Source organism: Symphodus melops (assembly GCF_947650265.1).
Source record: "Symphodus melops genome assembly, chromosome: 16".
NCBI lineage: Eukaryota > Metazoa > Chordata > Actinopteri > Labriformes > Labridae > Symphodus > Symphodus melops.
The window spans coordinates 12,100,464-12,116,664 of record NC_136706.1 but is presented as its reverse complement, the minus strand read 5'-3'; the positions used below and the strand labels follow the sequence as shown (position 1 = coordinate 12,116,664).

Here is a 16,201-nt window from a genome sequence, read left to right as displayed (position 1 = left end):
AGGACAAAAGCTAAAGGGCCAATCCACTGTCTGCAGCAACATCAAGAGCCTGAGCCACCCATCTTTGACTCCAGACATTGGCTTTATGGCAAGAAGCAGATGAAATTGCGGAAACTATGGTCCAAACATGTAGCTACATATTTAACATCTCTCTTGTTAACACTCAGTCCAATCCAGCCAACATACTTCTTTCAATGCACCTTAATCGAGTCTATTGATTTCTATATATTAAATACGTAATTGCTTTTGGAGCGATTATTTTTTAGAGGAAAAGAGTGTGCGCTAATGATCAAACAGTCCTAAGGCTATGTCATAACAAAAGCAATTACACTCCAGCTCTGTTTTTACTGTTGCCCACTCTGCATTATGTGTCTTCTTTTCCTCCAGCCTTGTTTTGTGTGGATTGAGAGGAGGACAACATAAATGCGACTACTGCTTTGTCATCCCGTATGGCCCCAAGGCAAACTTGACCTTTTCAAACAGGGCTTGAATGTATCACTCTAAAGACAGATATTGAAATTGCCCCACTGGCCACAAATCAGTTCAATGGATCGGCCTTTATCTCACACAAGGCTGTCATCACTCTGTCGTAGCTGGAAGGGGAACCAGGCCATTTAAGAGCCAATCCTGAGTTTCTTGCTTGACCGCCCGGTGACCAGGAGCAGCTTGACGAGGGCCAAACCTGTATACCAGATTGACTGTTTTTTTGGGGGGGGGTTTTTGAATTTCCCAAATCTCTTACATCACACAAAAATGACAAAATGCTTAAGGTAATGTCACAATGGTTTTGTCAGAAATCACACACTCACACCGTACTCACTTCATAGGGAGTAACATGTGGTGTACTCTACTGTATAGTGCACTCTTTCTGAAAGAATAGAAAACATTTTGGATACTACTTTGCTGACAGTGACTTCTTTACTGTCACACAACTAAAACCCATGCACTAAAAATATTAAAAACAATACACAATATAAAACATGTTTTATATGTTATGAAGCATATTTAGTTTTGTTGGATGGACCCAGACGTTGGAAGATGAGGCCCAGTTAAAGGACTATTGGACGGGTTTGGAGCAGGTGTGGAACAGTCCCAAACCTTAGGGCTAGCACAGAGCCTGGGCCAATCCTAGTCATCCTTGTGGCTGGATTGCACGATTAACGATGCCGGCTCAGCAAAAACGGAGGGACCAAGCCAGGGGATTGTTGTGTTATTGTCGAGGAAGCTTGTGCAGCCATCGAGTCAATAAGCTGTTCTCCCTTGTGGATTTCATAGAGACTGAATATCCGGCACTTAAGTTCAGCTAAGGTGTAGGCTACAGTAACCGGCTTAAGGTGAGAGTTCCGCTCTACACGCAAAGTCTCTTAATTGACTTCAGTTAAGCAGACTTGCTATGTGTAAATGTTGTATTACACAATCAGTGACCCAAATTTTAGGGGTGGCAAAAAATCAGAAACATTAAAATGGTTAAAAAGAGCACTAAATCTAGCGCAATCTGGTAGAAGCCAACCTTACAGCGTCTGGCATCATCTTCAGGGATAAGAAATGGCTGATGCGTGTCTTGAATCTAGGAATGACTTAAGATTGTGTGGCCATGTGCCTATGATGTCATCTAGTAACTTGAAGTAGAATGATGAGTGTGCTTTTGGCTAAGGCCTTTTGCTCCCACTCCCTCATATAGATGAAGGCATATAGCGGTGCATATTGATGTCCCATGGCTGTCCCCTGTACCTGTAAATAGAATTTATTATTAAATGTGAAATCATCGAGCCATCCAGGAACCTATCCATATCTTTCTTCACTGATTGTAGTCCTGCTACCGTGTTAATATTGGTATGTAGACTCTCTATTTCGATAGTAAAGATGCTGGCCTGCTCTGGGATCTCGAGTGAACAAACTTTGTTTAAGCAAGCATAAGTTTCCCTAAGATAGCTATTATTTCTGCTGGAGAGAGGTCCCAAATGTGAATATGTAATTTGAGATAGAGGAGAAGTGCTGCTGTTGCAGTCTGAAATAATAGGCCTGCTGGACAGGATTATGTTTGGGGCAGTCCAGTTTTGTGGTTCTTTGTGTATTTTTGGAAGTACATAAAATCATCTAGGGTAGGTTGGACCATACAGTTAAACGCTCTGTTTTGCTTTAATGTAACCCTGCGAGTATAATGATCTTGTTTAATCTATGAGTGTACCTTGGGTTGTACGCTTTCTTGTATAGGTATTGCATGTAGTACCAATGCACCAAGACAAATTATTTGTATATGTCAATGTACTTAACGATAAAAGCTGATTCTGATTTGAGTGTTGTTTGATGAGAAGTTGATGGTATGCTTCAAAGTTGTATTATTGTTTGTCCATTATTATTAATTTTAAACCATTGTTTGCAGGTTGTATAATGTAATAAAATTCACATTTGACAATAGTTGTTTAATAGCTTGTCATTCTGCCATAGAGAGATTATCTGTGCGATCCATCTGTGGAGGGAGTCGTGAATGGGATGTAACTTTCTCTTTGGATTAACTTGAGAGCATTGTGGGAAGCACGAAAATCATTTGAGTTCTATTGAAATGTAAGAGGCTGACTTGTGCATCTGTTGGATCAAATAAGGTGGACAGGTTCAAGACATTGGCTCCTGACTCCCAGGACCCAGTGCAGGGCCCTGAGGTAAATTAAAGGAGGGTATGGGGGGAGGGTTAGGATTAGGAAAGGGAGGGTGCGTGGTTAAATTGGGAAGGGTGAAATGGGTGGAGGAAGATGGGAGATGACTTTACTGGATGAGTTTCAGTATGTATGGTATGGTGTCCTTAGACAATTTAAGCAACAAGTCCTCCAAACTATACGACCGTAGAGGTCATCTGTCATGTAAAACCACCCATAGGAGCGTTTCCTAAATTAGCGTCCCTAACCCTAACCGGCGAATGGAGAAATGTCAGTATATTGTAACCCTGCACCGTCACACTGCTTGATGCACTTACCAAGGTAAGTGGTAATTAACTATTCTTTTGGGAAAAAAAGTTAGCTAGCTTGGACTTGGGTTAGGTTTAGGCAAAAGCGCAGCATCCTCTGGGGGACGCTATGGGGAGCAAGGGCTCTCAGGGGACCATCGGTTTTAATAAATATTTAAGAATTTACAATTAAAACCCTCCTTAAAAACCAACAAGGTGTTGACTAAAACCCCTTTGAGACAATCTTACATTTTTTTGGATAAAAGGGTAATTGGACCACCGTGCAGGAGAGGTAGGTGGAGCTCGGTATCTGATTAAAAGCCTCGCATGTCCCAGGGCCTCTGATAAACCCACCTGAGGAGCTAAATGACTTTTATTGTCCTAAAAGAAGGTGAAAACTAAATAATAACAATATAAATAGATAGATATAAAAGGCCTGATATGAATCAAATATATATATTAAGTGCTAAAAATGATGAAAGGTTAATTTATAAATATATAAAGAGCATAACTCCAATAAAATGTCATCAAGCAGGACAAGGTGTCTCTGAAAAGGTTGTTTTTATTACTTATTAAAGGTGTTTTAAGGCGCGCCCTCTAGTAATTGTAATAATTTATAAATAAATTGTAAGTTAAAATAGATTTTAAAAGTCCAAATCCTCCTCATAGAGGTCTTAAAGTGCTGAAATGTCATGCAAGAGAAAAGTGCTAAAATGTATTTTTAAATCATCAATAATTGGATATAATTAAAAGGTGTGTGTGTGTGTGTGTGTGTGGGGGGGGGGGGGGGGTGTTAAGAACATGCATGAGACAAAATGGAATTAAATAATAGTAAAACATAAATAAATTATGATCCAATAGAGGAGGAGTAGAGTATAAAATCAATATTTAAAAGATAAAAACCGAAGTTAAAAGAAGAAGGGTAGCCCAGCCCACAGAAAGTCGACCTGTTAAAACCTACAGGAGAGGCCCTGTGAGGTCAGGAGGTCAGCCTTTCTAAGGAAATGGATCCACCCCAGTATTTTTCATTTAGACCTGTGGGTTCTACTGTTTTCAAGAGGTGGATCCATTTCCTCTTCGCCGCTCGTCTCTGGACAGTGGTCCACTTCCTGTTGCTCTCCAGGCCCATGCTTTGAACATTTTGTTGGCCGTGGAGTTTAAAATGTGCATACAAGACAGTGGTGCCGTTCCCAATATTTATTTGATAAAAATGCTGTCTTATTTATGCTGTAATGTCATTTCTGGTCTCCCCCACATAGTCTGTGGCAGGCCTTGCATCTTATAGCATAGACTTCATTAGTTGTCGTGGGTTTTAAGGCCTGCCACAGGTTGGTACTGACTCTGGCATATGGGTTAAAAATATGGGGGAGACGGATAAAACCAATGTCTGAGCCTCGAGACGCTAACCCTATCCTGTTCATTTTTATTTAAATTTGTGTGCACCGGGATGTGTTTAAGATTTTTGTTCCTGCTGAAGGCGGAGGTCAGCCGGCAGTTGCCCAGCACATCACAGCCCTCCCTCGCCCCCTCAAAATTGTTTTTTATAGTTGATAACAACGTTTGTAAATTCTCACAATAGGTTGCTACCATGGGGACGAGAGTAGGACCGGGCGGCCGGGCGCTGGGATTGTCATACCTATTGTTAAAGGTCCGGCCAACCTCCGCCTTGAGGGTTCTGAGGAAGCGTCTCGAGTAACCCCTGGGCCTGAGCGCACTAAAGAGGGTGCTGGTGGCCTCCTCCACATGCTCCGGGAAGGTGCAGATTCTATGGAAATGTATCGGCTGGGATTTGATCAGACCTCTGTATGTGTGCCTAGGGTGATAACTCGTGGCGGTCCGTGTCTTTAAAGTATACTTTTGTGGCCAGTGTTTTGGACTTGTCACTGGAGGCACGGAAGAAGACACAGGTGTCCAAGAACTCTACTACTGATGTATGAATGTTGTGTTTGAGTGTTATTTTGGGGTGGTGTGTGTTGAGGGTGTCCAGGAAAGTCGTAAAAGTCCTGCTGAGTGCCGTCCCAGAAGCCGAAGATGTCCAGGTACCGGAAATACAGGAGGGGTTTGGTGGGGAGTTTGGTAAAAGCTGTTTCCTCCCAGTGGGCCAGGTAGATATGTGTTCGCTGAGTCATATTTCCGGCCCATCGCACAGCTGGAGATAGTGCTGGTTGTTAAATGTGAAGTCATTGCGGGTGAGGGTGATGTGCAGTAGCTGTAGAAGGTGGCTGTCGGGTCTGGATGAGTCTGGGCGTTTATTGAAGAAGTGTTGTATTGCAGCTAATCTGAGTGGTGTTTCTCTATTAGTGTAAAGTGACTCTGTCTATTGAAAAAAGGTGTGACCGTATACCTGAAGGTGTTATTTTATTAATAAAATCGTAGGAGTCCTTTTATATAGCTGGGGTGCAGTTTGGCAAGTAGGTTGATGAAGTGATCTCTGTATTCCGTGATGGCGTATGTCTCTGAGTTGCAGTCGCTAACAATGGGGCAGCCAACCGGAACCACAGAGGGGACTGTCCAGGTGTCAGGAGGCTTGTGGATTTTGAGGAGCAGGTAGAAGAGACGGGGCCTCGGCTCACTGGGACCGTCCAGATATTGTTTTTGTTTGAAGGTGAAGAATTTTTGTCTGTACAGTGTTTCTGTAATCTTTCTAATGTTTGTCTCTACGGCTGTGAGGGAGAGGGTTATGGTTAGGGTTCAAATATCAATATCATCCAATGACGAACACACATTCAACGGATCAAAGTTATTTCTATGTCTTCTAGAGGTCGCTTGAATCTAAAACGTAAATATGGGTTTAATTTGGTGGAGGACAGGCTCAATTTAAGTTGTTGAGTTGATTTCTAATGACATTGCATTGAAGTTTTGGTCAGTTAAATATTGTTGAATTGTTATTTTTGGGGGGCTTTTTAATACCTTTTATTGGAGTAAAAGGGACAGTATATAAAGTTGGAAATCAGGGAGAATTAAAAAGTGGGACTGACATGCAGTAAAAGAGCTACAGATTGAATTTCAGTTTCAGTTATAATACATCCTGCAAATTAATGAAACAAAGGCAATATCCTCATGTACTGTACTTACAGCATTTGTTGATGTTTGGTTGTGTATGTTGTCTTCTCTCTAATGTCTCGTTACTGTCTTGTGTAGCTTGTTACCGGTACTTTAGAAAGAAAAATACTCAGACTACCTATTAATAACAAGGAAAACAAATCCTTCAAATAAGTTGTTACAAGGAAGTTCATCATAAAACTCACAGTTAACAGTTTATATAGTTAATAGACACTAATACTCATTTTTTAGGCTTCTACAATCAGATTTCTATTATCGTATTCCTATTTCAACTTAAACGTTTACACCCCTTAGACCTTCCTGGTGGGGTCTAATGCACAGGTCCTTTGCTTTGACTCAATAAGGATTCAGATTACATCTGACTTGAATCACAGGTACTGTAAGGGGGCTATACCAGAAAGGCCACATTCACATGTCATAAAACCAAACTAAGATTACAGAAAAATATTATATAGGGAAAAGGTCAGGGATTTAGTGGAAGAATACTAATAGTCTGGGAGGTATGGAGAATGTTTAGGGTTCTGGTCTGTTGACCCAGAATATTTCAGAGAGCTGATAATGGTACACAGATGACAGTCGCAGGTATAATTAAAGTGTGTTTAAGTTTGTTTAATGGAGATGATGGGGAGGGTCACTTTGCTTACCTTTATCCTTGCCTCTTCTGAAACAGCAATACAAAATGTGTTTTAAAAAAATCTTTTTTCTCTTACTGTTAGTTCTCATAATACTGGTTTTATCTGAAATGATTTTATCTGAAATCAAATGACACCTATAAGAAGCCATTTTTTGCAAAGCTCTTCATCAAAATACTTCTTTTTTTTCAACTATTTTTTACATAAATGTGTTGGGATGATAGCCGTAGAATCGATTTTCTTACTGGCTTTAGATGACAGCTTTAACAACTGTCAACAACAGGAGAGTCATTTTGATATTTGATAAGGCCACTGTCTCTGCATACTCACTTAAACCTGTGAAATGATCACAACAACACAAACAAAGAGAACAGAGTCAGCCCAATGAATCACACAACCACATGAAAGAGAAGAGTCACTTTCAGTTTTAATTAGCCCAGCAGCCAACTGTAAAACAGAAATAGAAAATGATGGATTCAACTAATACTGACATATGACTAAAGGAGGGAGGAGTTCAGACAGTTTGTGAGATTGTTATCTCACTCTATTGACTCCTTTGGATGCAAAAAATGGATGGTAAAAATAATATGTGCCATCTATTTTCCATTTAATTCAGAATTTCAAACTTGATTCATGTAAACATAATCCAAACATTGGGCTAATACAGTGATTGTCTATTATTTCCTCGATGGTAATTAGTGTTTTCTGTTGAATAGGATGCATTTTTTAACAGTTAGAACAGACCATAGCAGCACTTTAAATAGTGAACCTCCATGTGAATTCTGCAACTGAATCAAAATCAAAAAGGGGTTACTTAAATAATGACATAAATAAAATGGGTTGGATCTGGGGGGTTGTGTATTGACTAAAAAACCCTTTTGACCAATAATGAAATATACCAAAACGGGCTAAAAAAATGAACTCCATGATGATTGAATGCAAAAATATGAAACCAACATGTCTCCAGAGATATTGGTTTTAGATATCTACACACCTTCATTTCAAGTAATTTCAAGTAAGATCACACATGTGAGTCCTCTTTCATGTCATCATGCATGAATCTGGTTTTTGGAGACAAAACTTGAAAACTAAACGACAAACCAAACCATAAAACTAAACCAAACATCACTTTACAAAATCGTACTATACATACAAAACCTCCAAATCAAACTCTGTAGATATATATACAATACAAAACTGCCTTAAACCCATCTCTTATATAATCTATATTTGCTGACATGTTATACACACCATCTCTTGAAAAGTCAACAAAACACCAAAAAGTACAACAAATAAAATGTGATGATTTAAAAAAAAAAGGAAACTTAAAATAAACTACATGGCACATAGAAAAGGAAACTCAACATTGATAAAAGACAAACAACATACATTTCATTTAATAAACAATATCAAGTGTACTTTTCTCCTCTTTATCACTTTGCTGTGGTGTCATTTCATGTTGTGGTCCATTGCTCTAACCATTCTGAGAACTGTGGTGGAAACGGCAAAGGCTGAACTCACTCTTCTGTTGTTATGATAAAGTTCAGGTTAACAAGTCCCAGTCTGCTTTATGCACCTCCATTATTATTATCCTGTCCTTCCTCCAACCCTTTTTCCCTCCTTATTCTGAAGGCATTCAGGTGAGTGTCTCTTTAGTCCATTCAAAACCCGAAGTACCATCTATGCAATGTTCTTAATTGCATTTTCGTTAAGCTTTTCCATGTAGTTCCTCAGATCCTTTGAGTCCCCAAGCTCGATGTCTGGACAAACCCATTTTATCTCACTGGTCTGCACTAGTGCTAATGGGCTGATCACAGGACATCCATTACTGGACTTGACATTGGAAAAGGTGGTGAACTTCACCCTCTTTCTTTTGGTGGTTGGTGAGTTTAGTGACTCATTCCTGTGATCCCTCCCACTGCAGCCACCAACACCAGTATTACCACGCTGTATGCCTCCATTTAGTAGTTGACTACCTTCCTCCAAGGTACAGCCTAGCTCATCCTGCTGTTGCTGCAGGCAAAGACCCTCCTCTTGACCCAGCCAAACCCAGTCGTGGGCATGGGGCATTGCCTCCGGGGCTTCCAAGGATATGTGCTTGCTGCGGTACTTGTATGCATAAGAGATACAGTTAATGAGAAAAACCAGGATGGCCAGGCAGAAGACTCCCAGCAGGGCGTACATACCAATTTCCAAGTCAGTCAGACCTCGTCGAGATGGTGAGAAGTCCTCATTAGTGCTGTGGCTACGAGGGAGCTCTGACTGGTTTGGATATTCAGAGAATTCACTTGGGGCTCTAGCCCCACTATCCACCGTTTGACGGCCCCCATTGGGTCTCACAGGAACATGACCCCTGATGGTAGTAACTCCACGGTTTAATATTCCTGTCTCCATGTCGGAGATAGATCCACCATAATATGGAGGATCAGGACGTGTTCGCCGGTCTGCTGGCTGTCTGTATTGGTCCTCCATCTGACCAAACCTTACCTGTATGTTTGCCTTTCCAGTGGCTAAAATTGTTTGTCGTTTTGCCTTTTGGCACACATCTGATTGGCTCATTTCAACACGCAGAAGTACGCCCTGACCTTTACCTTTGGCAACAACGACAGGCCACTTCCATGTTGCACTCCGCCGCACTACCACCACCTTTTCATCCAATGAGGTGGCTGTTAGCGTGAAATGGGCAGGGTTGTAGTTGTCTAGTGGAGTCATGGAACCATCACTGAACTGGAGCCAAGCACTGATGAGTGACTCCTAAGAATGCACACATGCAAACTGCAATCAGTACCAAAACCAAAGTCAATGCTAACATTAATTCCAAAGACAGAAATATGCACATTTCCAGCTTATGCATGAGGAGACTACAAAACAAAGGAATAGGGATGCTCATGAAAAATAATTACATAGATTTGATATGAAACTATTCTTGTTAAAGACAAATATTCCATACTCTCAAAGGAAAGAAACAGTAGCCCTTTTCTTTGAAATTATAATTACAAGAACAACAGAACTCTTGATATGCAAATCAAAGACATGGCTTCACTATTTCAAGTGCAAATACATTAACAAAGGAAAAATTGTACCCCATAACATAGAGTCCATAATAACCCTGATCGATGTCTGGGACGATACTATACTGCACAGAACAGTTAACAGAGTAAAGGCGAGACTTATCTCACACATGTTGAAAGATGTTTTCGATTTCTTGAATCTTTACCTGAGTGAGTGATTGAATGACTTCTTGTGTGGTTGCGGTGGCAACGATGGCCTTGTTGCTTCCTGGGCTGAGCTGCAGAGACAGAGAGAGTCCAGACACCAACTGCACCCCGAGCTCCGTCACACTCACTTTATCCTCCAGTACCTTGATGCTCCTCTCAGCCAGGATTGAAGATGTGAGAGGGGACACCACCTGAATCACACACAAACACCTGTTAATCATGATACACCGATAAAATCCAAGAAGACATTGTTGGCCTCACGGCTCTCAGAGAGAAAAAAAATATTGTCCGTGGTTAAACAAATATCTGAAGTTTGATCACTGTTGTCTTGTTTCTATTTTTAACTAATTTGTCAGCAACAAGTGTGCTGCATACTCTCCTTGCCTGCATGCATTCTTATGAAGTAATTAGGCTGAATGAATAAACTGCTGAGCTCTGGTGTCTCTAATAGTCCACCAGCAGCCTGTTGGGCTTAAAATAAAAGAAAAGAAGAAATGACCTGTGAACACATTTTAATGTATCCACTAGTTTGTGAATTGAAACAAATAGAAAAGAGAACTGAGGGGCGATGCAGCGTAGATTGGATCATAGCAGTTAATAGCACCATAAAATGTGCATCATTTGCTCCTGCTATCTGTTCCATCTTAAGTTCCATTTTACAACATTTATTGCACCAATGATAATCAGCCAAAGACATGCCCGTAAAGTTAAGTGGCTCCATGAAATTTGCTCTGGTTTTGTGTTTGATTGTGAAGAAAGGTCTGCAGCGTGTCTCCTCTCTTACCAGGGGTGGATAAAAGGAGGAAATCACGTGTGGCCAGGAGCCAGTCCAGAAGTATGATTGGCTATCCCATTGTTTCCCCCCAAAACCTTCAACTATGAGTTGTCTTGTGAGATTAGATAATAATGTTACACTTAACTTATGTTACACACTTTGTGTTGCCTTGAAGAGTGATTTCTGTTCTATACTGATGCTGTAGATTGTATGGTAGACTTCTTTCAAAAGGACTCTATATACATTACTAACAATAAGTTAGGGATATTGAGAGGTCCTCAGTGGGTTTCATACATAAGGTGTTTGTTTCACTTAAGTGACTTTTGGAATAGGGAGGCAGTTGTATTAGGGTGATAGACACCTATGGAGGAGTGGAACGCATTGCCTCAGAACAACATCGTGATGCTAGTTAGGAGCATGAGAGCTGTCATTGTGGCAATTCAATTCAAAAAACTGTATTTGTCCCCTGGGGGCCATTCAAGGGCACACAGAGCAGCAGATAACAACAGTGCAACTGTTCTAAAACATAAAAGCTTACTTTCTATACAATGAAAATCTAACATATGAAAGATGCTACATCCAAATCCCAATACCATAGCTAAAGGTTTAGATTTAAGCACCAACTTTCAACCATGGAAACCAAATGGAGTTGAGTAATTTGTTCCACTAACGTTTGTTAATGTCTCTAAATCATCATATTGAAAGTTTGGCAAAAGTTCAAAGGAACATCTGTCAAATCCACAAGGATTTCTTGCATGTTCTACTGACAGGCCTTTGTCTGTCATCTTCTTTGTTGCTGTTTTCAGTTAGTGTGACTAAGACGATTACACAAAGAAAGACAAGAGGTTTGTTCAGCTTTTCCTCAAAAACAACGTGAATTCAGCAGTAAAAGGAAGTAAAGGTCAGCGGAGAGGTTGATAATGAAATGGTGTTTCGATGATTTTAGGAACATTAACAACACATAACTGGTGTTTCTTTGAGCTGATTTGAGTGTTTAGCTGACTGCTCTGGATTAAGCTTGAAAGCTTTCTCCCAAACCAAGCACAGTTTTTTTTTTTTTTTTTTTTTGACAAACTGAAAAATCATGTAACATAAAAGGGTGTGCTGAAAAATATATTTAAGTATCCAATCCAACTTTATTTGATTAAGCACTGTAAAACAACCAGGCTGACCAAAGCGCAGTACAATAAAATAGCAAAGCAAGTTAAAAGGCAAGTAAAATAAGGCTACCCCCCACGCCCACCATACTGTTTACATATATTTATTATATTGAATTCTTCTCCTCTTCATGATCAGCTTGTTCATTGGATGTCTGCTGCAGACAGATACTGTGGTACACATGGAGGTTTATCAGATCATTTTTACTGCAAAGTGAGGGCGTCGAGAGCTCTGTTTACATGCATTAATTTAATATTTCGAATTTATTCTCGTTGGCGTTTTGCACTTTCAAACACACAAACTGCGATTCAAGCCACTGAAAACACACTATTTGAAAAACTCCTTCCACGGTGAAGATTTCCAGAAACTCTGGTGTTTATGTGTAGAGGGAAAAACAGAGTTCTGGACTTGTAATATCTTACTGTGTGCCGGTTTATCTTCCATTTGACATTATTGTGTATCACTGCTACTTTCATTGACATGATATAAGTGCGATCGCTAACTCCTGCTATGTGGACGGGCAGAGGCACCTGTGTGGACTACTTTGTAAATGAAATGGCCATTGAAAAAGGAAGGGAGAGAACGTTTTTTTCATGTCAAAGTCATTGTTTTTCACTTGGCATACAGTGGGTTTTATGTTTTCATGGACAAAGATGCTCTTTAACAACTTAGCATTTGTGGACAGGATTCTGTTTTTCAACACAGGAGAAAAACCTCCTTTGTGTGGACTCGGTATTAGCAATCAAATTATAAAGCCAATCAAGCGAAACCCTCTCTGCCAAAGGCCCACACATAAAGAAATGAACAAATTATCAAGTAAACTTGGTCACAGGTTTCCTTAGTCGTCAGGAGCTATTGATTGCACCTGTGATGTTCTCCCTCAGCTGACGGCTGATGACAATCAGCTGGGCAGGAAGGCTTTATAGGGACGTGGAAGTTCCCCTGCTCAGATGATTGTATGTAACCAGAGAGTCAACACCATCAGTTGGCTGTCTGTTTTTATTTTTTATTATTAGACTGAAGAAGTCAGTTGTTTGTATGTTTTTTTAGTGATTCTGTGACTCCTCCATTACCTATCTTTTTTTTTTTTGACTTACACTTATCTTTTGTTTGGGATTCCAATTTTATTTTTGTCGATCATTTTGATAGTTAATAAATGGTTTTGGAAGGCTATGTACGTCTGCCCTCCTAAAGAAACCCAAGGCCCACTTAAGTGGAATCTTTTTATAGAAGGTTCAAGTGTTTTGTTAGTTCCCCAAAATTTCTTTTCCAAGTGGAACCCGATGATGTCCTCTGGAAAACTGATCTTCAGCATTACAAATCTCTTGCAAAGATATTATTTTGTAATGCATTGTCTAGTAAAGTTATACATTAACAACATGCTGATCATTTATTATACACAGTTAATTTAAACTGAACTATCATTTGCTGACTTTGCCAACCAAGGCTGGATTCTTATATGATATAGTGAAAATGCAGCATTAGCTGTTCACGAAACCATTGATGCTTCTCTACGAGTGTGACTGTTAGAGTTTTAGTTTAAATACTTTTTCTTTTTTCTTTTTTTGTTAAGGGCCAGGCTCCATTCATACCATCTGCAACAATCTAAAGAATTAGCATTGAGGAAGTGTCTGATAACAAAGGGAACAATATTTTCAGACTTGGAGTGTTTTTTTCTTCCCTTTTTGATAAAAAGGCAGGCTCACACATCTTTACAGCCACTTTTTCTTCCATTCAAACAATATCCTGACTAGCAGTAAAGCAGTGATGGATTTCTTACACACACTCACTAAATTGATCGCTCACAGCTCTTTAATGAATAACAAAGAAATGGAGATTATTTTTTCCAGCCGGCTGCTTAAACAATGTGTTTTCATGTTTTATGCCATCATGTAAATTGATGTTCATTGAGATTGACACACAGGGCAAGCCATCCTGAGCTCAAACCAGATTGTATCATTGGATAATATTCTAGTGTTTTTTTTTATTGACTATAATCAGTTGTCTACCCGTGGTCTGTGCAGCCTTAAAGTTCTATGTTGGGGATTCATTAACTGTATGTTGGTGAGATTGCATGCATGTTTGTTTTGGGGACATAAAGAGTGAGACAAGTGAGGTTTTAGATGTGAAGTCTTTAAGATGACATGCCACAGAAGCATGTTTGTCTATCAGCTCCCGACAGGTCAAAGTTTCTGTGCCGTGCAGCAATGAAGTCAGCTCATTTCTGACTTCACTCCCACTTCACACTACCAGACTTTTTGTCTCATACTTTCCATTCATGCAACAGTTCTAATAAATGTTTGTGTTTCAACTTGTTTTAGTGTCTAAAAAGGCAAATGTATTCCCATAATTCAAGTTATCTTTCTTTTTGGGCACTTGGAGGCAGGATAGCTCTATAAAGACCTAAAAAAATTATAATTTAAGATTCTTTTTACCCAATAAAACTTTAAAAGATTGACTTTCAAATCAACCCTTCTTTGAGCGTTTTGTCCCAACTAATGTCTGGGTTTTATCTCCTGGTTTCTGCTACATTGTCAGCTTGTTCATTGTCTGTCTGCTGCTGACAGATAGTGCTCATGGAGGATTATCAGAGCATTTTTTTGCGACAAAGTGATGCTGGTCGCTTCACTCCTAATTGAAGTGGAAAAGAGCTTTGAGAGAAAAAGAGGGTTGGGTGATCGTTCTCATGCATCTACAAGAGTCAATAGGGACCACTTTCACATTCGCACATTGATGCAGGAAATATAGATTTTTTTTTAAAAATTCCACTCTTTTAGACTCTTTATTTATATATATATATATATATATATATATATATATATATATATATATCTTAAGTTGGACAAAAAAGAGGACACATCTGTCAGTATTGACTTTCAGGTTATAAGATACATCTTTCTCAGCTGTTTCCAAAATATTACTCTTGCTCATGATATCTGCATTGCAACTGTTAAATCAGATTTCCATTTATAAACATTCCAGTAGGTCAGGGTTTTTTTCCCCTCTAGCTGGTTAGATAATCAACCCAATTGGAGTTTTTCAGGCAGCACTTTAAAAAGTGATGTTTTTGTACTTTGTAGTAGAGTCAGAAGACAACACGTGAAGGGAAATGCAAACAGAAACTGCAACATTCATGAATTTGATCCTTCTTAGTATAGATGGCCCCATCCCTCCTTACAAACCTGCTGCAACATGGGGGAAAGAGACAGAAACCCCTGTTAATATAAAAAGTAATGAATGTTGTTTTAATGTATCCACTACATCCTGTAATTTGTCTTTTTAATGTTAATTTTATTGATGTAATAGTTACTTTATAAGATCTCAAGAGTTTTAAAAGGTTCCTTTTTAAATAATATGCATTATATCAGAATGTCTTTCGTTGTTTGAAGCTTATTTTACCACATTTAATGTTTGCTTCAAGCAGTGGTTCCAATGCACTATGGTTGTATGTCTATGTGAAGCCCTGTGTGTACCTTGCATCTTTTCTGGGCAGAAAAGAACAGGCTGTCCGCTTGGGAGTGTGCGTAAGAAGCGTTTGTTGGCTGAGAAGAAAAGCGCCGCATGTCCGATGGGATGGACTTTTATTTAAAATTTTATGGTAGGTATCAACTGGTCAATTATATTCTAACCGGCTAATTTAGCAGTGACATATACTGTATGTAACACTAGTCAAGTGTCAGACTAAAGAATGACTTGAAAGTTCCTATCAAATTACCAAAACAAACATTCATTTAACCTGCAGTTTGGTGCTTCCAGCGCTCACTCCGATCACAACTTGACCATCCAGCAGTTGTGCAACCTTTGGGTCGGCCATCCTCAGAGAATCCTTGACCAGCTGTGTCACCTCCACCTGCCAGTCACTACCCAGGAGGAAGTTCTGCTGGCCCAGCCCGTCCTCCTCCGCTGCTCCTCTAACTTCTCCTGTATCCACCACAAAGTGTGTGAGGACACGCAAGGCGGTGCTCTGATACTGAGCCACACAGCCGTTGTCCATCCTTGCCTCCGCTGCATCTTCTCCATCTTTGTCATCAGTAACCCGCTCATACCTGCAAGAAATGGAAAAATATGTGCTGATGTAGAACCGGAGTAAAAGCCTGGACCAATAACAAAAAACCTAGAGAATTTTACACTGTACTTTACTTCAGGATTTTCCTTAGACGACTATTACTGGTGTAAGTGTACTTTTCATCTCACAATATATGTAATTTACTTTTTTCTTATTACCAAGAATGCCCATGAAGTCTGAAGCCTCTACTGTCGGTTGATCTGCAGTTTTCTCTGACCTCCTGAAAGTCACAGGCTCCCAGTGTTTTAAAAAATCCATTAAAAACAGCTTGCAGAGACAAACTGCTGCTTTGCTTGCTTTTTTTTTCTTTTTTTGAAGAGCAACTGATATTTTGTGTATGCCTGCTAT

At 39.7% G+C, this 16,201-nt stretch overlaps 1 protein-coding gene across 1 annotated transcript in view; it reads right to left on the bottom strand.

The window, feature by feature from the left end:
• Window positions 1-7,053: 7,053 nt before the first annotated feature.
• Window positions 7,054-16,201, bottom strand: part of LOC306837056 (transmembrane protein 132C) — a 108,938-nt gene continuing 99,790 nt past the window's right edge. The window contains exons 8-10 of the mRNA XM_079364535.1: window positions 15,524-15,833; window positions 9,854-10,045; window positions 7,054-9,390 (exon numbers count right to left, since the gene is read on the bottom strand). Of these exons, the coding sequence (XP_079220661.1) occupies window positions 8,317-9,390; window positions 9,854-10,045; window positions 15,524-15,833 (1,576 nt within the window). The 3' untranslated portion in view covers window positions 7,054-8,316. The remainder of the gene's footprint in view (window positions 9,391-9,853; window positions 10,046-15,523; window positions 15,834-16,201) is intronic.